We start from the raw sequence: 21376 nt of genomic DNA, 5'->3' as shown, positions 1-21376 counted from the left end.
CCTTATGTTTAACATTTTTTAGAAAATATTATCTTGAAACAGAACCTGCACATGTGTAAAGTTTATAGTAAGGAGTCAATTTTTTTTTCTCAGCCAGTCTTATAAAAATATTAATTTGATCTCAGGATATGTTTTGGACTTTTTGGAGAACACTATAATCTCAGTGTTCAGTAAAGTTAATGGAAGATGATACACACATACTATATTCATGTGCTAAGATAAAGACAGCAATTGGTGACAGCTTTAGGTATAAACTCAATGTATGATAGTGAATCATTTAGTACAAAGCTTCATATTGTTTTGCAGTCACAAGTTTCATAAAGCACAAAGCCTTTTAAGCGATAGCTTGAAGAATAAAAGAATTTCTTTGTAGAAAGAAATCCATTTATTTGATAGTTTGTGTGATGGATCAAAAGTAAAAAATTCCTGTGTAAAAGTTAGGCGAGTTCAGTTTTACAGACCAAGACCATCAAAATGGTGCCAGTTTAGGCCATTTAGGCCATTCTGCTTGTTAAGATGATCATACTCAAAACACATTCATACCCTTCGTTTTCCTTGCATCATACAATCTGTGTTGTGATTGAGTGCTGAGCATTAGAAAGTTGCGCTGCCTTAAACAGAATTTAAGCAAATGCGTTGAACATGAATGAAGGATGTAGTTACTCCACTTTTCTATTGCAGTGTTATACACTTGCTTTGTCATCCGCACTTATGTTTTTTGTTTTCTCTCTCTCTCTCTCTCTCTCTCTGTTTTATGAATCCAACAGTATGTGAAAAAGGAGGTGGTGGACCCCTTCTAATACATCTGGAGTCTTTGCAAATGCTATACAACTTTGGAGTATATGATAATACTAGTACAAACTTAATTACCTGCTTCTTTGGAGTTTATTAATTAAAATAAGTAATTAATTATGTTGTAAATACATATAGGTAGATGTGTTCTTATTTATAGAAATACTCATTTTTCATTGGCTGGTTGTTAGCTTTCCATATTGTATGTCATTTCTAAAAACAGCTCTATTTTCAGACACTTTCTGTAAATTGGGTGTACAAGCTGCACTTCATAAGGATCCTTCAGTGTCTTGAGTTTGTAAGAAAATACCAATTTGGGTTTGTATGGTTTTAAATTTTATCTGCTGACAGAGCAACCCGAAGCAGAAAAAAGGAAAAGAGTATCTCTTGATGAAAAAGGTACATTGAAAAATTCAAAGTATGCCTGAGAGGCTGATTGACAAGGAAATTGCAAGTAGCTGTATTATAGTCTTTAAGTTCAGCAACAAAGAAGATGATGCAAAGTTCTGTCTGCAAAATATTGGTTACTGTGTAGTTTTTTCAAGTGGTTCACTTCTTTAGTAAAGGACTCGGTTCACTATATGTAGTCAGCAGAAGAGCAATGCAGTCTGCAATATATGCAAATGCAAAAGTCACTAAGATGTGCACTGCACCACCATACTCCCCACACGTGCAACATTATTCTTCCGTTTAGGTTTTAGTGCTGGCTTTCAATTGTGTTTTCTATATGTAAATCCCATTTCATACAGTGACTCCTTTTTCTACTTTGTTTTGTTGTACATTTGTGTATATTTCTTTGAATATTCTTTCCTAACACATCAGCGTCTTCCTTGATCTCTACTGTCTACTTGTATATTTTCCTTTTATTATTTTCCCATTTTGTTTATATCTGCAGCAAATTTTAGACACTGCTGACTGGGAACAACCATCTTTTGCCACATTCCTGGTTGGATTTCCTTTTTGAAGGAGTTTTATAATACTTTCCCTTGACAACTCTCTTGTTGTAGCCATTTTTCCTTTCAATTAGCCAAGTCCAACAGTTAGTTTAAGGCCTGTAAGCACTCTTTTTTTTAAATGAAGACTTATTAGATTTTTTGACTTGTACCAGTATTTGTTTTGGAAATATAAATTACAAGGTGATTCCAAATTTTATTTCAGAACATCAAGTTATTCCATAATTTTTTCCTCTACATGAAATGGAAAAAATGCCATTAAAATAATTTATTTTGTTTAAGGTATGCTTCATAAAGCCAGAACGTTCAGGTGTTAAAGTAAAATTTTTGTATTATATCTGTGAATAGTTTATTTGCTGCGAAGTAAAAAAGCTGGGTGTGAACATCCTCTTACTGTGATGATTCCCTAGTTTTTGCCAGAGGTTGTGTTGAACATATAAAAAATAAGGTGCTGTTGCAGAGTTAAGAATTACAAAAACATTTTTTATTTTGTATCTTGTGTTTTTTCGTTTCTCTAGTGTCCTGAATTGAGTATTTAAGTGGAGTTTTCAACTTGTTCGTATGCCCAGTATGGAAGTCGCTGAAGTTTGAAATTAATCTCTCTATATATAAAAGAAAATCCTGGAATGGAAAGCAAATGCAAGGCTACGATACATGATCCTCTCGGAAGACAATTATAAAGACCCGCGCGACCAAAGACACACCCTACTTACAAGATAAGACCACGGGCAGAAAAAAAATCAGTAGTGTAAAGGCAGTCACGCAGCACACACAGCTCCATGGCTCTCAGTGCATATAAAGTGTATAAGGTCAATACGGTAGAAATGAAATGAAACGGGTAGAAATGAAACGTCGACAACTAAACGAAGACGAAAGAAAAGCACGGAGAAAAGAGACCCAAATGCGGTGGAGAGAAAAAAATGCTAAAAAGAAAAACAGTAATCTAGGTGCAAATTTAGAAAATAAGGAAAGTGATAATTAGCCCAGAACAAGTGGAATTGAAAACAAAGCACGTCCAATATATGTCCTGCAAGAAAGAGATTTAACCACGGCCGGGCCGGAAATAAAGGACAATTATTGTTTTTACAACGTCACACGAGATAAGTCAGTGAGCCATCATTTAAAACAAGTCCACAGACCTCTAACTAAGCAGTTGTTGGATTGCTTTTGTCAGACATGCACAATGTGCTCCTGGCTCTTAAAACAACATGTGACAAGCAGAACAGGCAGCTCGCCAGCAGGTTGAAGCTTTTTTTGTTTTAAGTGACTGAAAGGTCCGATTGAGGGGGGCGGAGTACAGCATGGAAGACTGATAGCAGGGTACTGATTGATGCGGTAAGGGGGAGGCGAGACCCGGGGGAGGAGGGGTCGGAGAGTACAGAGTACTGGTGAGTACTGGTCCACTTCAAGCACTGGGGTAATCTCATTCTAAATATGATCAGAATGGAGTTCTAAGCTCTGGTTCTAAATTAAGGACTGGTTGTGACTTCTTTTTGAATTAGTTTTCAGACCTGAATGAGATATTGTATATAACCTGTAAGCAAGTTGTTTTCTGGATTTGCACAGTACCATGCTTTCTCATTTGTCACGCATGATGATATATGTTATGTAGAACTGCTGCAGTAAGTAGATCTGGCATTTTGGTAATATTCAGTCTAAGGAGAAGGACCTGGAGGAATTTAATAACAGTGAGCCATTTTATATATTTATTAAATTACTTACCTTAATATTTATTGGTTTCAGTTTTTCTGCAGTTCATAGCAGTATATTTACAAAAACTTGCATTAAAATTTATGCTTTGACTCTTCAAAGGATAACACAGACAGCAATCAGTAACATTTAAGGTGGCTGGTGGTTTTTACTGTTGTGCCTCCTACACACCAGTGTGCATTACATTTTTCAGTAAACTCATTCTTATCTCTTTATGGAAATTGTGATTGGCATAGAAATTGTGAGAATCCCATGACACACGTGGCCCTGTCCTTTGCTTTAAATGCAGAAATACACTGTACTTTCAGTTTCAAGATTTATATTAAAAACGGAAATGTTTTGCTACGTAAGCCCTTATCAGTTTGTCTAATATCACTTTGATGCAGTTTCTGAAATGAAGAAATTGGTCGCTTTCAAAATAAGGAATTTATGTTTAGCATGTTGAAAGCAGTAATAGTGATACTCTTTTTGAAATTTGACAAAGTTTATATGTTTATAAGAAAAAAAAAATCTTCATTTCTCAATTTTATGTATAAATATAGTGTATAATAGTTTCTTTTGTTAGCCATGATCTGTTCTTAGTTTTGTGTAGTGGAACCTAAACATGTTATTAGAAGCAACTCTTTATCTGCAGTAAAAATATATATATTGTAGTATACAGCCCAGACACAGACAGACAGACATCGTTTTATCACCCAACACACGCTTATTTACAATATGTACAGCACAGTGAACACACACAATCCAGTGCCGCAGCACCAATCACCCCAAAGTCCAGGCCCTCAACAATGCCTTTTTCCTCTCATGACCACCTCAGTTCCACTCCTCTTCTCCAAGACTTCATCTTTCTCCACTCCTGACTCCAGCCATCGGCCCCTTTTATCTCCACCTGGACGTGCTCCAGGTGCCTCCCAATGAGCTTCCAGCGGCCCTTACTGGTGTGACGGAAGTACCGGCTGCGCACCCGGAAGCACTCTGGGTATCCCTGGTCTTCGTTCCCCCAGCACTTTAGGCATCCAGGTGCCCCTTGGTGGTGACCAAGGGCCCCTATAGGGTTGAGCTTCCAAGCTCTGTTCCCGTGGTCCCCATACCATCCAGGGCGGCTGCCCTCTCGTGGTCCGGAGGAGGCGTAGTCCCTCTTCCGGTCCTTCCGGGCGTCCCGGCTGGGTACCACTCCCAGCTGCTTGCCATAATATATATATTTATATATTAAGTGATAGTTTTAAAGAGAAGTGGACATTGTTAAAGTTAAACTTTTGTTTTTAAATTATGTTTCAAATTTTGAGCTGCTGTATGTTGGAAAGAATTGAGTACTTAAGATTTAAAACTATTTTAATTAGACCTTTTGTATGAAGAACATTTAAAATTATTTGATTAATGGCAAAGTCTTTTTCATTTTTTTTATATATTGGTTTATTCAAACCAATGTAAAGCATGTGACCTTCACACTTTTAGGAGATTTAGTTGTATGACGCAATGTAAAATTCACTGGTACAAAGGCATAGCACATACTTGTACCATGTGTATACTGTAGTTTGGTGTTATTGTCTGTTATTGTGCCATAGTTAATGATTAAAAATGGAAGATCCATATTAAGTTTGCCCCAAAGTGAAAATGCAGGGAACAATCCAGTTTAGGTTTGTGGAGTTTTTTAAATCTATTATAACTATTTATGCACTGTAGCCTCAGTGCAATTTCTTTCACAGTAAAATTTGAGTATGTAGAGCACATTCTTTCTGTTAGGCCCAATGAAAAAGGCTTGAAGAGGAAGAATATTCCCCATCTGATGAAGTCATTGGCAGGGTTTAGCAATAGTAGGCCTCCCAGTACACAGATGAAAAACTTAATTCTAGCCAACACTCTTCTCTTGAATATGACTTACAGAGAGTATTCTTTCATATGAATAATAGTGCCTATCCCTGTAAATCTGAATACTTGTTACCATGTAAAGCAACTTCATGAGTTTAGGATTCACAAGCACAAAATGTTGTGGTAGGCCTTAAACAAGACCGCTTATCTGGACCCACATACATCTCTTACTGGTAGAAAGGTTTAATGTAGTTAAATGAACCTTTCAACCTTATTTCAAAGCATTCCTGTTTACATACATCCATTCTTGTTTACACCTATAAATTAAGTGACGTCCTCACTTACAGATAAGAAATGGCCTCATTTGAGGAAATTGCTGCTGTTGAGATCTAAAACACTGAGATGCTTGGAGCTCCCAAAATTTTTACTTCTTGAGCAGAGAATTAGCAGGCAGTGAGACTTTGGTGTGAATTTTATATAGTATTTCACAGCTTGCACCTGCAAAGGTTACCATGAAAAAATAGTGTTATTTGTTGCTGTACTGTGTATGACATTATCCACAAATATATTAAAAAGCTAGTTTTTAAGAACTCATAAATAATCTATTGCCAGTGGGAACAGCATTTTAGTTTGGTTGACACCCATTACTGCACTGATTTTTGTAACAATAAAAATCAACCAGTAAGTGTTCTAGGCTGTATCCAGTATTGTTCACATCAGCCCTTTGGACAAAAATTGAGTTTGAGGATATAATTATTTACCTGCTCCACAGGGCTTATTCTCACCTGGACAAAACTAGCAACACTGTGTAGATTGTTTTTTTCATTTCTCCAGTATCTTCAATACCATTCAGCCTTCCATATTAAGGGAGTGAGTCCTGGATAATGGACTATCTATTGGGCAGATCACAGTTTATTTGCTTTAGACTGTCTCTCTGATGTGGATGTGAGTAACACTGGAGCATCACAAGGAACTGTCCTTTCACCTTTTCTCTTCACTCTGTACACCTCAGCCTATAAACACAACCCCAGGTCGTGTCATTTGCAGAAATTCTCAGATGATTCTACACTTATGAGGTGTATTGATAAAGGGGATGAGACAGATTATCTGAGTAAGGTGGAGAACTTTATTTTGTGGTGCAAGCAGAATTGTCTTCATCTTTAAATCAGTCATACTCAGGAACTAGTTTTTGACTTTAACTGCACCAAAGATCCTCTATTATATGTCCGATCACTATTCATGGATTGGATGTAGAAGTGGTGTACTTGGGGGTCCACATCAGTGACAGGATTGGCTGATCTTAGAACACAGGGGAGATACATAAGTATGGGCAGAGTAAGCTTTTTTCTTAGTAGACAGCATTCATTTAATGTGAGTAGAGACATACTTTACAAACTTCACATGTTCTATAACTCTGTGATGGCCAGTGTGATTTTCTACACTGTGGTGTGCTGGGCTGGTAACATCACTTCAACAGTGGCCCACCAAATCAACAAGCTAATTAAAAGAGCAGGCGCAGTTAAGTAATACACTCTGGAACCCCTGGAGTTAGTAGCAAAGTGAGAGAATGAAAACAAAACTGAGCACCATTATGAACAATGCTGCACATCCTCTCTCTGATACACTTAACACTGAATACTTTCAGCCAACAAATCCTTAAGCAGAACAGCATAAAGAAACACACGTTTATACTAACAGCAATACAGTGCATCCAGAAAGTATTCACAGCGCATCATTTTTTCCACCTTTTGTTATGTTACAACCTTATTCCAAAATGGATTAAATTCATTTTTTTCCTCAGAATTCTGTACACAACACCCCATAATGACAACGTGAAAAAAGTTTACTTGAGGTTTTTGCAAATTTATTAAAAATAAAAAAACTGAGAAAGCACATGTACATAAGTATTCACAGCCTTTGCTCAATACTTTGTCAATGCACCTTTGGCAGCAATTACAGCCTCAAGTCTTGTTGAATATGATGCCACAAGCTTGGCACACCTATCCTTGGCCAGTTTCGCCCATTCCTCTTTGCAGCACCTCTCAAGCTCCATCAGGTTGGATGGGAAGCGTCAGTGCACAGCCAGTTTAAGATCTCTCCAGAGATGTTCAATCGGATTCAAGTCTGGGCTCTGGCTGGGCCACTTGAGGACATTCACAGAGTTGTCCTGAAGCCACTTCTTTGATATCTTGGCTGTGTGCTTAGGGTCGTTGTCCTGCTGAAAGATGAACCGTCGCCCCAGTCTGAGGTCAAGAGCGCTCTGGGATGGTGCCAGGTTTCCTCCAAACGTGACGCCTGGCATTCACACCAAAGAGTTCAATCTTTGTCTCATCAGACCAGAGAATTTTCTTTCTCATGGTCTGAGAGTCCTTCAGGTGCCTTTTGGCAAACTCCAGGTGGGCTGCCATGTGCCTTTTACTAAGGAGTGGCTTCTGTCTGGCCACTCTACCATACAGGCCTGATTGGTGGATTACTGCAGAGATGGTTGTCCTTCTGGAAGGTTCTCCTCTCTCCACAGAGGACCTCTGGAGCTCTGACAGAGTGACCATCGGGTTCTTGGTCACCTCCCTGACTAAGGCCCTTCTCCCCCGATCGCTCAGTTTAGATGGCCGGCCAGCTCTAGGAAGAGTCCTGGTGGTTTTGAACTTCTTCCACTTATGGATGATGGAAGCCACTGTGCAAAGCAGCAGAAATTTTTCTGTAACCTTCCCCAGATATGTGCCTCGAGACAATCCTGTCTCGGAGGTCTACAGACAATTCTTTTGACTTTATGCTTGGTTTGTGCTCTGACATGAACTGTCAACTGTGGGACCTTATATAGACAGGTGTGTGCCTTTCCAAATCATGTCCAGTCAACTGAATTTACCACAGGTGGGCTCCAATTAAGCTGCAGAAACATCTCAAGGATGATCAGGGGAAACAGGATGCACCTGAGCTCAATTTCGAGCTTCACGGCAAAGGCTGTGAATACTTATGTACATGTGCTTTCTCAATTTTTTTATTTTTAATAAATTTGCAAAAACCTCAAGTAAACTTTTTTCATGTTGTCATTATGGGGTGTTGTGTGTAGAATTCTGAGGAAAAAAAATGAATTTAATCCATTTTGGAATAAGGCTGTAACATAACAAAATGTGGAAAAAGTGATGCGCTGTGAATACTTTCCGGATGCACTGTACGTCTGCATAATGACTCATTGTGACTGTAACTGCCAAAGTCAAAAGTTTATACAGAGAGAAATAGATAGATTTATCTATTTATGTATTTTTTAAACAGTTTATGTAAAAAAGCCCCATGGGGATATATAAGTCAGTTTGTTTCCTGTCAATTGGCTCCATTCCGAGTTATCTTTAATTTAATTTAATCACGAGTCATGCTTCAATAAAGAAGAATTTTCACAACTTAAAAGCATACACCATTCAGAAAGCTAATACCTGGACTTTAGAACAAAAAGGCGCTACATTACCAGGCTTCAGCCAAGTGTTTCTGCTTTGTTCAAAACACAGAAGCCTCTAAATATCCATTTCACTCTGGTTTAGGTAATGTAATAACCCCCATCCTCTTGCAGTTTTTAAAGTGCAATCTTCCTGAAGGGTCATTCTAATGTAGTTATTTCTGTTGCATACAGTAGTTAGCTTTATTTTGAATTTTTGGTCAGTTATTAACTGTTTTCTGTGGAAAGTAATGGTAAGATGCACTGCCTTATTTTGACAAATCATAATTACATTCAGACAAGTGAAAATTATATTTGAGATATAAAATATAATTTTGAGAATTCAAAAATTTGATGTAACTGCAGTATACAGTATGTTTGAGTAATCAAAAATAAAATTACAGATAATAGATCTACAGTTTAATTTGAAGAGGGCAGAATGTGGCAGAGGATCTGTATGACACATCAGTCCGTGTATACCTCACATTGACAGAATGGCTATCGAATGGTCACAAATGATAATAGAAGGTTTCATAAATTATATTCTAGATGTAATCTTTACTTTAATAAAATTTACCACACATGCATTGCTGCAGAATAAAATTAAATTGGTTCAAAGGATGGTTTCTATCATGCACTAAAACCAGTTAGTTACACTTGGCCATGTGCTGTCACTTTTGCTGTCTTGCTAAGTCAATGAAAGGATCTTTCTGTTATTCAGTTGACTATTCTGCAATTTTTCAGCATAACAGGACTGATATATATTAATGATAAACCTTTTGAGTCCATGGCAGCTGTATATCTAAAATACATGAAAATCAAGACATCATTGATGATGAAAACCAAGTACAAGCCCTATTAACATATCCATCATATAAACAGTCCCTGAAGGACAAGATTGAGAGAAGGCATATTAATTTTCTTCCATCAACTGCAACAAAAATTCATCCCCATATTTTATTCCTTATATCTTGCATGTTTCAACCACATAAAGTAGCTTTGTAGTAGCTCACTAGATGCAAAAAAAGTGCTACATAAAACGAATTAGAATTATGCAGCTACTTTCTGTCTCCAAGAAACCTGTAAAGATCATTACAGCAGCATCCAATATGACCATTTTCATACAGCTTGTAGAATGCTTATTGTCTTGTAAACTTGTGGGATGGATATTGTTAAAATGAAAATCCTTCCAAAATTATATATTTTTTCAGTTTTTAAGTTTAAGCAAAAGAAGATTAAGAGGAGAGGTGATTGAAGTGTTTAAAATTATTATTAATTAATTATTAAGTGTTTAAAATTATTAAGTACAGTGGATCGAAAATGACTTAATCAAGAACACAGCAACACAGCTGAAGACTTAAGGACACATTTCACACAAATTAGAAAGTTTTTCTTCACACAGGGAACCACAGGCACATGGAATGAGCTATCAAGTAGTGTCATAGACAGTAGAACTTTAGGGACCTTCAAAACTTGAATTTGTTATTTTTGAAGAATTAAATGGATTGGACTGGCGAGTTTTGTTGTGCTGAATGGCCTTCTCTTGTCTAGATTGTCTAATTACTTCATATATTAAGAAACTTATTTAACAAAAAAGTTTAAAAAAAAAAAAAAAAGATTTAAAGAAAGAACTTGAAAGAGGCTCAATGCAAGGGTCAACAAGAGCACACTCTTGTTTTACCTTGGCTATAAAATTTGCCTGTGTAGAACAAGGCTCAACAAATATGCAATACAGATACTCGACCTTCTTTTATCAAACATTCATATATATGCTACCATGTTGCTTTGAGTGGATGCTGCCATATTGTTTATAGCAGTGTCTCTCTTTGCTGGTCATGTTGTGTTGACAGTTTGTGACCTGTGATGATATTGCTGTGCTCATATCAAACATGGCAGTGCATATAACCTAACATCCTAACTATACATCCAATAAAGGGAAAAACTCTTCAAAATATTACTAACAAACTTCACTGGGAAGAATTCATTTGGGATTTTGAACTTGGGTTTGGTCTGGTTAAGTTTTGGCATCAGTGTTATGGCTGTCTGTCTTTCTGTATATTGATTTTTGCGCCATCTGATAGTTTTCCCAGTGCTTTATAAAAAATGATTCACATTTCTTCCACTCACAGTTCAATAAATACCAACCATAATACCACCATGTAAGATGTTTTATTGCTTTTTTTTTTGTTTGAGTTACGTTCTGGTTACAACTTTTGTTTGAGTAGCTGAGGTTTGCATGCAAAGCAAATATAATAAAATAAAAAAAGGTTAAAAAGACACATTTTGCAGAGGTATATGTGATTTAAAAAAAATATAAATGATAAAGCAAATAAACTTTGGTAAGCCACAATGCAACAAATGATGAGCAAAACGCTCATAAATAATTTGTTAAAAATAAAAACTTATATAAAAGTCTCCTGTATGAGACATAAATAAATACAGAGCATTTACAGTGAAGGAAAGTAAATTTATGATTACAAATCTGCCTGATGTGGGTGAGTGTTATCTAAAGTTCACATTATAATCCACTTATGTCATCATGGTTTGCTTTTAATGAAATCAAGTGTACACCATGTTGCTCATTATGTCTTGTCTAAACTGGAGGAGTTTTTGTGCTGTGAGGTGTTTCACTCTCTGGCTGAAACAACTAGAACAGGACATTTAAGAACAAATGTATTCAATGCTGATTTTGATGGTTCATCCGAACTGCCGAAAAATATTAATAAATAACTAATTCTGTCTTTTATGGACTTTAACAAGGCCGCTACTGTTCATATTGATAAACCAGACCTTTAATTAGGATGATCTGCTGCAGCCTGATTTGTAACATTTGTCCTTAAACTTGACCTTCAGGAGAACTAGTGATAAGAGAAATATCTGATACTTGCCTACTGTGTGAAGTGTGGTAACAGGTGGTCTGTATAAAAAGTGAGCATTGTCAGGAAATGTGGATCTTCAACAAGATAGGCATAAACCAAGACTTGCACAATGAATGCTGGTTTTAACTGTTGTCATTTCTGTTACACTAGAGTACCAGCAATGTGGTGGTAAACCACACCTCTCTGTGATTACGGGAAGAGGAAACCACAGCCAAGGAGGAGTAGCTCGCATCAGGCCAGCCGTCATAGACTACCTCACAAACCACAGCTTCAGGTGAGCTTACTGATCTGCCTAACAGAAGCCTGAGCCTACAGTGCTCTCTGCAGGGTTTTCAGGGAGTAGTAGACACATAATTTGAACATGTACTGTACACTTGAAGCAATTAATTTAGATTCATTTTTTTCTGTTCTTCTCTGCCTAGTTTCACTCTGCCTAGTTTCAGTGGTTATTAATTAGTGAAGGGTTTTAAATAATGAATGATATAATTATTCTATAAATATGGTGCATACAGTGCATCCGGAAAGTATTCACAGCGCATCACTTTTTCCACATTTTGTTATGTTACAGCCTTATTCCAAAATGGATTAAATTCATTTTTTTCCTCAGAATTCTACACACAACACCCCATAATGACAACGTAAAAAAAGTTTACTTGAGATTTTTGCAAATTTATTTAAAATAAAAAAATTGAGAAAGCACATGTACATAAGTATTCACAGCCTTTGCCATGAAGCTCGAAATTGAGCTCAGGTGCATCCTGTTTCCCCTGATCATCCTTGAGATATTTCTGCAGCTTAATTGGAGTCCACCTGTGGTAAATTCAGTTGACTGGACATGATTTGGAAAGGCACACACCTGTCTATAGAAGGTCCCACAGTTGACCGTTCATGTCAGAGCACAAACCAAGCATGAAGTCAAAGGAATTGTCTGTAGACCTCCGAGACAGGTTTGTCTCGAGGCACAAATCTGGGGAAGGTTACAGAAAAATTTCTGCTGCTTTGAAGGTCCCAATGAGCACAGTGGCCTCCATCATCCATAAGTGGAAGAAGTTCAAAACCACCAAGACTCTTCCTAGATCTGGCCGGCCATCTAAACTGAGCAATCGGGGAAGAAGGGCCTTAGTCAGGGAGGTGACCAAGAACCCGATGGTCACTCTGTCGGAGCTCAGAGGTCCTCTGTGGAGAGAGGAGAACCTTGCAGAAGGACAACCATCTCTGCAGCAATCCATCAATCAGGCCTGTATGGTAGAGTGGCCAGATTGAAGCCACTCCTTAGTAAAAGGCACATGGCAGCCCGCCTGGAGTTTGCCAAAAGGCACCTGAAGGACTCTCAGACCATGAGAAAGAAAATTCTCTGGTCTGATGAGACAAAGATTGAAGTCTTTGGTGTGAATGCCAGGCGTCACGTTTGGAGGAAACCTGGCACCATCCTTACAGTGAAGCATGGTGGTGGCAGCATCATGCTGTGGGGATGTTTTTCAGCGGCAGGAACTGGGAGACTAGTCAGGATAAAGGGAAAGATGACTGCAGCAATGTACAGAGACATCCTGGATGAAAACCTGCTCCAGAGCGCTCTTGACCTCAGACTGGGGCGACGGTTCATCTTTCAGCAGGACAACGACCCAAAGCACACAGCCAAGATATCAAAGGAGTGGCTTCAGGACAACTCTTGTGAATGTCCTTGAGAGGCCCAGCCAGAGCCCAGACTTGAATCTGATTGAACAACTCTGGAGAGATCTTAAAATGGCTGTGCACCGACGCTTCCCATCCAACCTGATGGAGCTTGAGAGGTGCTGCAAAGAGGAATGGGCAAAACTGGCCAAGAATAGGTGTGCCAAGCTTGTGGCATCATATTCAAAAAGACATGTGGCTGTAATTGCTGCCAAAGATGCATCGACAAAGTATTGAGCAAAGGCTGTGAATACTAATGTACATGTGATTTCTCAGTTTTTTTATTTTTAATAAACTTGCAAAAACCTCAAGTAAACTTTTTTCACGTTGTCATTATGGGGTGTTGTGTGCAGAATTCTGAGGAAAAAAATGAATTTAATCCATTTTGGAATAAGGCTGTAACATAACAAAATGTGGAAAAAGTGATGTGCTGTGAATACTTTCCGGATGCACTGTATAATGCAAACTCCATAACCTTTTATGTGAAACAAATATACAGTACTTATTATGTATTGATCTGCCTAGGTTAATATTTAATTCTGATTAGGAATTCATAGAAATATATAATGGTGGTATGTATGACAGTTCATAAAATTGACCAGATTCAATTTTAATATGGAATTGAATTTATTTCATTATGATGAATGTTAATTATGCCTTTCTTTTTGGAGGTTTTATTTTTGTTTTACTCTTTAAATTGCTGTCTTTGATTTATGTGCCCATAATCAGGATAAAAGGGTTTGGTAAATAGGTAGATAGCTGGGTTTTAGATGTTTTGATATGTTATACTTGTGTTTGGTTTCCTGAACCCATCAATTTTAAAATTATTGTGATGGACACATCACAATTTATCTTCCTCACATCAAATTGTAAGCATACCATCTAAAAGATGGCCTACTAAGAAGGTTTACAGAACATTTTGTTGATTGGCGATTCTAAATTGGCCCTAGTGTGTGCTTGGTGTGTGGGTGTGTTTGTGTGTGTCCTGCGGTGGGTTGGCACCCTGCCCGGGATTGGTTCCTGCCTTGTGCCCTGTGTTGGCTGGGATTGGCTCCAGCAGACCCCCGTGACCCTGTGTTCGGATTCAGCGGGTTGGAAAATGGATGGATGGATAAACCAGAGGTGGGAGGTGAAGTGTTTTACACTACATCTTCCTGTATAAATACTTCATTAGAATATTATTTTACTGCACTTTCAGGTCTGCCTAACTAAGATTGTTGTTCGGCAACAGCACTATTCTAATGTCAGTGTCTCTAACTGACTATGGGAAAGGACCATCATTATGCAGAGTTGTCATGTTTTGGTGGCATTGCCTTGTCAAAAAGCCTGTTCTTAAAATCTATAACTTAATACTTAAGTTATTGTTTTAACTCTGCCAGTTAAATAACTGACCACCTCTGAAGCTCTTATTTTTTCACCATATATAATTTTCTCAGATAATCTGAATTTAAGAATAGTAAAGAAAACATAATTAATAAATAAACTTCTATTCTAATAGTGATCTTTGTCAGTGTTGCTAATTCAAAGTTTGATGTCTGGCAGCAGTGTTACCTTGCTCAGTAACCTTATTCTTAATTTTTTTTTAAAAATGAAAAAGTTTGGATTACTTGAACAGATGTCAGTAATAAGAATATAGAAGCTTGTTTATTCAATATGTTATGAGAGATGTGGACTCAGGTGGTAGTGGTAAGGAAATTTGCTGAAGGGTGGACACTGATAAAAATACTGGGAATTGCTGAATGATGCAAGATTTTGCTTTTTCCTGTCACTTTTGGCAAGGTCCAGGGTTTTGGAAATGATTTCTGTGTAATGTATTTTGATCTTATCTCTCTTTGATCAGGTTGCTTTGTGTTGATTTTTGTTTTTAATACAAACATTAGTAACTAATAATTACACTTTGATGTGATATTTTATTATTTTCAAAATTAAGGCAGTATTGTTTGTTTTCCATTTAGCAATATATATTGTCTTTGAACTGTTGGACTGTATAAAGTGTTTCAAATGCTTCATTATTACTAATATTAAAAATAAACACAATTTTTAAAAGTTACAAAACCATACATATTTTTAAATTGCTGAATTTTATGCTGTTATATTACAGAATGAATCTCAAGGTTTGTACAGATCATGCATTTCAAAACCACCACCCAATTTTCATGTAGAAAAGTTTACTAGCATAATATACTATCCTTCTTTTTAGAACATCCAGTTTAGTTACTCCATTCATTAACTCATTAAACCCGCTGAATCCACTTGGGGGTTATGGGGCGACCACTCCATTACAGTATATATTTGTGCACACATTTTACATTCTGACTCATTCTAAAGCAATTTAAATCTAACAATCAACCCAACAAACATGCCTTAGGTAGATGTAGGGGGAAATCTAGAGTATCTGGTGAAAACCCAACATGGACATGATGAGAATGTACTGACTCCACATTGTCCCATTCTATTTTAAAATGCATAGCACAAACACTTACTGTATATCATTTACTTTAAGAAGTTTATTTTGTCTAAACCTTAGGATGTTTAAGCAACAAAAGTCATTCCTTAATCGAATTAATTGGCAATTGTGTTTACTTAAGTCAGTTCAGAAAGGATCACAGAAAAACACTGTGTTATATGAAGGACATAATTGATAAGAATTAAATTCTTCTTGATCACACTCATTCACAACTGCATTGATTACCAGTAGACTTTATGAAGAGCAGTCTTTTTATCTGTCTGTCTATGTATCTATATATTTAATATATATATAATTTTTTTTTCTTCCACTAATAGGTTTTCTGAGCCGAAGCCTGGGGTTTTGAACATAATGCTGAGATAAGTACTATTGTGAAACAGGATACGAGAAAGCAGTTTTCTTAGTAAAAGCTACATACATCCAAGAATTTAAACGGACTTTTTTTTTTTGTTTTGTTTTTTTTAACTTTACTGTGCACTATTTGTACAATGTTAGTTTCTCTTTTATAATGCATTTTTAAAAATGAATTTCAGTTTATTTGAAACATTTTTTTTTTATTTTTAAAGAATTAAAATGCCTTTTAATATCTTCCATTTACCTACTTCCATTCACTTTTTTAACGTCTTTAAGCTGGTTTTTATTTAAATAAACTTAATAATTACTTAATCAAACAAGTAGTTACTTAAAATGATTTTGTTGATATTGTTATAAATATGACTCAGGGTTTTTAAACACATAGCTTTTTTAAGTAATTAAAAGTGTATGTTTCCTCTATATAATTTCTTATAAAAATTTTAAGAAAAAATATTCTTAGCGTGTTAAATATTGCTTAACTTACCTATTAAACCTAGTCATGATTTGTAACTTTAGACAATTGCTTTTCATATTTTTTGTGAAACTGTTAAAAATGACACAAGTATTCTCTACTGTTATTCATTTTCCTTATTTGATATACTGCTGTAAATAGTTTGACAATATGCACTTGAAAATTCCTCTCATTTTCTTGTAGGACACTACACACATTTCTTTTGTGCTGTTAGTCACATGCACACGCTTATATTTTCAGAAACCTACACACAAAATGAGAAAATGGTGGTGTTTAGTATTAAAGAACACTTTGAATAAATAATAAGTTAAACTTTTGACATAACTCAGTTATTTTCTATAAACATTTTCTTGCCTAAACTGCACCATATTATCTTCCGAAGCCTGAGATGAGTTTTCAAGTGCATGATTTTAAACATGCATATTTTTAAAATCATTTCATTATTTCAATCAATTCACTTTTAAAATTGCAACAGTGAGTACTACTTACTTTAACTTCTTTTTTATGCAATGTCTATTTTATTAACTTTTTAAGTTAAGTAAAATATGTTATATATATTATATAAAATATATAATATATATATATTTTTATTGGTAAAAAGGTATGCACCTGTCTAAATCCCAGAAATAATTCTGCTTCTGTTATCATCACTATTCTTGAAATAGAAGTTTAACTAACATTGTACATTTGTAATGTACTGATTTTTATTTATTTATTTTTTTTCTTTTTCCTAATTTTGGACCAGGTTTTATTTTTTTTTTCTATAGTACTACACTATTTAATAAGGGGAATCACCACCAGGTACTCTCTTTGTTGTAATTATATTTAATAAAAGTGTATGAGGTGTTTACATAAAAAATTGTTTCAAGAAATGAATAAAGTTTCTAAATGTGTGATTCATTTTTTTTTAAATCATGCATTCATTTTTGTTTCAAGCATTTCACAGCTGGTACATTTTAATGTAACTTTTAATGTAAACTTAATGATAATTTAAATTTACATTTTTTAAAGTTAAATATTTTAAATATTTTGCCTGGAATGATTGTATTGGGTTTAAAAGTGAACTGTTGCTACAAATTAGTGCTGAAATGTATTGCAGGACTTTTTGGTGTTGGGGTATCTTTACCTTCTAAAGCACCAATGATCAGATTTACAGTATGTGGCCACTTCATTAGATTTTCCTTCATGAATTTGACCCACAAAACACCCTACTGCTTGCACACAGCAACATTTCAAAGGTATAGCCAAAGATGTTGGCCATAGCTCTTGATTACCAACTAGTGGTTCAAATATACTGTGAGTATCAAATTCCATCACATCCCATTGATGCTTAGCTGCATCAGGATCTGGTAACTGTGGGGGCTACTGCATTAAGATGAATTCACCAGCAAGTTCCTTGAGCATCAACCATTATTCTGATTTTAAAAAAATCCGTTTTAAGATGAGAACAGAGTTGCCATCAAGGGAACACATGATAGTTAAAGACATTCAGACATGATGTGATGTTCAAATGCTGTGCTACTCGAATCAAGTAATCCGAAAACAATCCTAATGCTATTACACCATCAGCCTGAATTTGTCATCACTTCTCAGCATGGATTCATACCGTATTGTCCATAATGTTGTTGTGTGCTCTAACCAGCAGGAATCAGTAGGAGCAGGAGCTCAACCAAGGCAATTTTTTTTTAAAAGTTTCCAATGATTAGTATTTGTGTTCTCTTTGTCTGCTGTATTTGCTCTTTCTTGTGAGTGTGTTTTTTTTTTAAATAGAGGCATTTGGTCTGTTTATAATTTGCCATATCCCAGCCATTCAAAGTACACCAAAAAACAATTTGTTGGATAGCAACAATCTGGCACTCTGCACAAGTCAGCTTCTTTTTAGTCCCTTATATAAATGGTCTGTTTCCAGTTTGAGGATCATTACTGGCTGGGTGATTTTTGGGTACTATATTATTGGCAATTTGCTGTCTCTGATAGATGGATGGATGGCATTTATGCTGTTATGCCTGTTCCAGGGCTGTTTTGTGAGGCAGTGCTACTAACCACTATGAAAGGATACTATAGTGTTGACAGTGGTAAGCAGGGTTTTTTGTAACCTTATTTATTACTTCCCAAGGTAAGTTTAGTCTTGTGATGTTCAGATTAATTGTTAAAATTAATCATCCTGTATAACATTTAGTCATGTTATTTTGTTTCTCAGCAAACACATTTTAACAACTAATATTTTTGTAATTTTGTTATTCTTTTAATTTACTAAATTTAATAAATATGTTGCATCTTGATGGTCACTCACACAGTATGCATGTGTCCATAGATCATGGTGCCATTCTTCTAATTATAATGTAGTGTTTATGCCCCCAAACACTTTCTAAAGCTTATAATTATCCATCCATCCGTTTTATCCATGTGTTGAACCAACTGTATTAAATTTTATGTTAGGAGAGATGGGGAGCCTATACTGGAAGTATTGGGCACAAGATACTCTACCAACCCTACACACCCACACGCATACCAAATTATAGTTACATTCATGGGAATGTGCAAAAGTTCCCATGGACAATAACTGCTCTCATTTTTTTTATTTAAGCACAGCATAGTTATCATAGAAGGACTGAATATGAACCAACCACAGAAGCTGGCTTCTGAAAAAAAAAGAGAGTATTTATCCTACGGCCATAGCAGTGTCGCTTGGGGCTGAATATAATTGGTAATACTTAACATGAACATCTAGACTACTCAGATACTTCATGTCTCTGTGAGGCAAATTGTGTCTGAGGAAATGGCCTTTCAAGAACATATAAGGAATGATTTTCATAAGGTCCTTTTGAAACAGAAGTAAAGGATAAATCAGGTAAGCTGGTTTGTGTTTTCTATTAAATAAAATTTATTTCTAAATTTTAATACATTCTTATTTGTGTAGTGCTGAAGAGTGGTGACACTTTGCATATTAGTTGGACTTTGTTACTGTGACAATACGACTAATGCTACTGCTCACAAATGTGTCATGTCAATGAATTCTAAAAGATTCTGTGCCACCCAGTGTCACTTTATGCTTATTATGTGACTCGCATTCAGACTAAAAACACATTTAAGACACCCATTTGCAGTTCAGTCTTCCTTTTTGACACAAGCTACAGTGTAACCTACCTACCCAACATCCAGCAGGGTTATAACATCAAAACTAGGTATCAAAGCAACATGTCATTAATAATAAATAAATAGGCGATTTATATACTACTGTGTGGCTTGCTAAGATAACAGAATGTCTGCCCAGCATTTGTTGTTCTAGTTTAAGCTACTCAGATAGCAAAATGGATCACATCATCCAAATCAGATTTGAGGATTTATTACTTTAGTATAAGGTACTCTTATTTGAGCTGCTGCTGTTCATATTGTTTTCTAAAAATTGTGATGGGTTATTACTAAGCATTTCCAATTTGTGTTTTGCTCCCACATTCCATTGATAGCACCTGGTATGATTTATATGGATAAAATTAGAACAGAGTCTCCATGTAAAAAATGAAGACACTAGCATCCACAATAGGACATGGAAGAGGCTGCTAGGTGACCTGCTGTTTTAAACCATAGACATTTCAGTTTACTAAAACAGTAAATAACAAATGTATTATCACATTTGTTACATTTATTTACCAGATTTATTTAAATGTATACACACAAATGCATTTGTATTTGGACTCTCATGAAAATATTGTATGGTAGTGGTGTAATTGCCATGATGTTTGTGTGTTTTGTTTGAGCTATTAATTATTTCAACTAAAGAAAAGTGTGGTATAAAAATATAGGGAATAATGTTTAACATCACTACAACCTAATACACAAACATTTGAATTCATTGTATGTCTAAAGCAGATACTCAAACTCGGGACAGTGCTGAGAGTAGAGAGTTGTTGACATGGCAGTTTTGCTCTACTTCATAGATACAGTTTACATATGGTATGAGAGAGATAAGCTTACAAACCAAGTAGCCATTTTTTTGTTTTTTTACACTGGTGGGAGAATGTTGAGATCTGATGTAGTTATACATTTTGAATGTTGTCAGTGAAATTGAGTACTCAGTATTACTTGCAAATAATCTGATTTTTTTGTTTCCTCTTAAAAATGTACAGTACCATGTATGTGTATATGTATTTATAGTTTAGTGTAAGTATACATTTATATAGGGTAGGCATTACAAATTTTTGCCACTAGAATCCATGAATCAGTAAATGTGGAGTCCTTTAACCAGGAGAGCAGAAGTTTCTAGAATTTTTAGAGGGTTAAGATTGAGGGAGCTCACTTGTCTACTTCAGACATGACAAGGAGAGTGTGGCAAATGTTAACCTGAACAGCTTGATACTACTTGTTAAAGATGTCAATGTTTCAGTGGTGGATCTGTGAACAAAGTCCTGCCTGAGATTATAAAAGGGCAGGCACACATTCATTGTGTACTTTAAAGCTCTTGCATGGACGGCAGATTGTCAGACTACTGTGCCTGAAAAAAATGTAGTTGGAATGTAGACAAAAATGGGGGCAACCCTACTATGGGCTTCCTTTCACTTGTTATTGGGGGTAAAAACTGACATTAAAAGTTGGTTCAGTGGACCTTTACTTCTGTTCCTTATTTTACTTTCCACTGTACTCATTGGTGTGGTTTTTACTGACGAAAGGATCTGTAGTTTTCATTAGGGCTGCAGTTTAAAAAAATGTCCCCGAGGGAGTGCATCCTCGTAGATAATAAGTGTGTAAATGGTTTCTGAATCTACCATATATTGTGAAATGTTTTAATAAGGTTCGTTTAACATAGCCATCCATCAATTCATTTTTAGACCTGCCTAACCA

General features: G+C 35.9%; 2 protein-coding genes across 3 annotated transcripts in view; both read left to right on the top strand.

The window, feature by feature from the left end:
* n4bp2 (NEDD4 binding protein 2) overlaps positions 1 to 17430 on the top strand; it is a 103762-nt gene extending 86332 nt beyond the window's left edge. Inside the window, exons 15-16 of the mRNA XM_028801960.2 lie at positions 11724 to 11847; positions 16029 to 17430. Coding sequence (XP_028657793.1) covers positions 11724 to 11847; positions 16029 to 16074 — 170 coding nt within the window. The 3' untranslated portion in view covers positions 16075 to 17430. The remainder of the gene's footprint in view (positions 1 to 11723; positions 11848 to 16028) is intronic.
* A 1709-nt stretch (positions 17431 to 19139) lies between these two features.
* rhoh (ras homolog family member H) overlaps positions 19140 to 21376 on the top strand; it is a 40160-nt gene continuing 37923 nt past the window's right edge. For both annotated transcript variants that reach the window (XM_051928070.1, XM_028801959.2), the window contains exon 1: positions 19140 to 19388. The gene's annotated coding sequence lies outside the window, so the exon portion shown is untranslated. The remainder of the gene's footprint in view (positions 19389 to 21376) is intronic.

The sequence above is a fragment of the Erpetoichthys calabaricus genome, chromosome 5 (genome assembly GCF_900747795.2).
Source record: "Erpetoichthys calabaricus chromosome 5, fErpCal1.3, whole genome shotgun sequence".
Taxonomy (NCBI): domain Eukaryota; kingdom Metazoa; phylum Chordata; class Cladistia; order Polypteriformes; family Polypteridae; genus Erpetoichthys; species Erpetoichthys calabaricus.
This window is presented reverse-complemented; position numbering and strand designations above follow the sequence as displayed.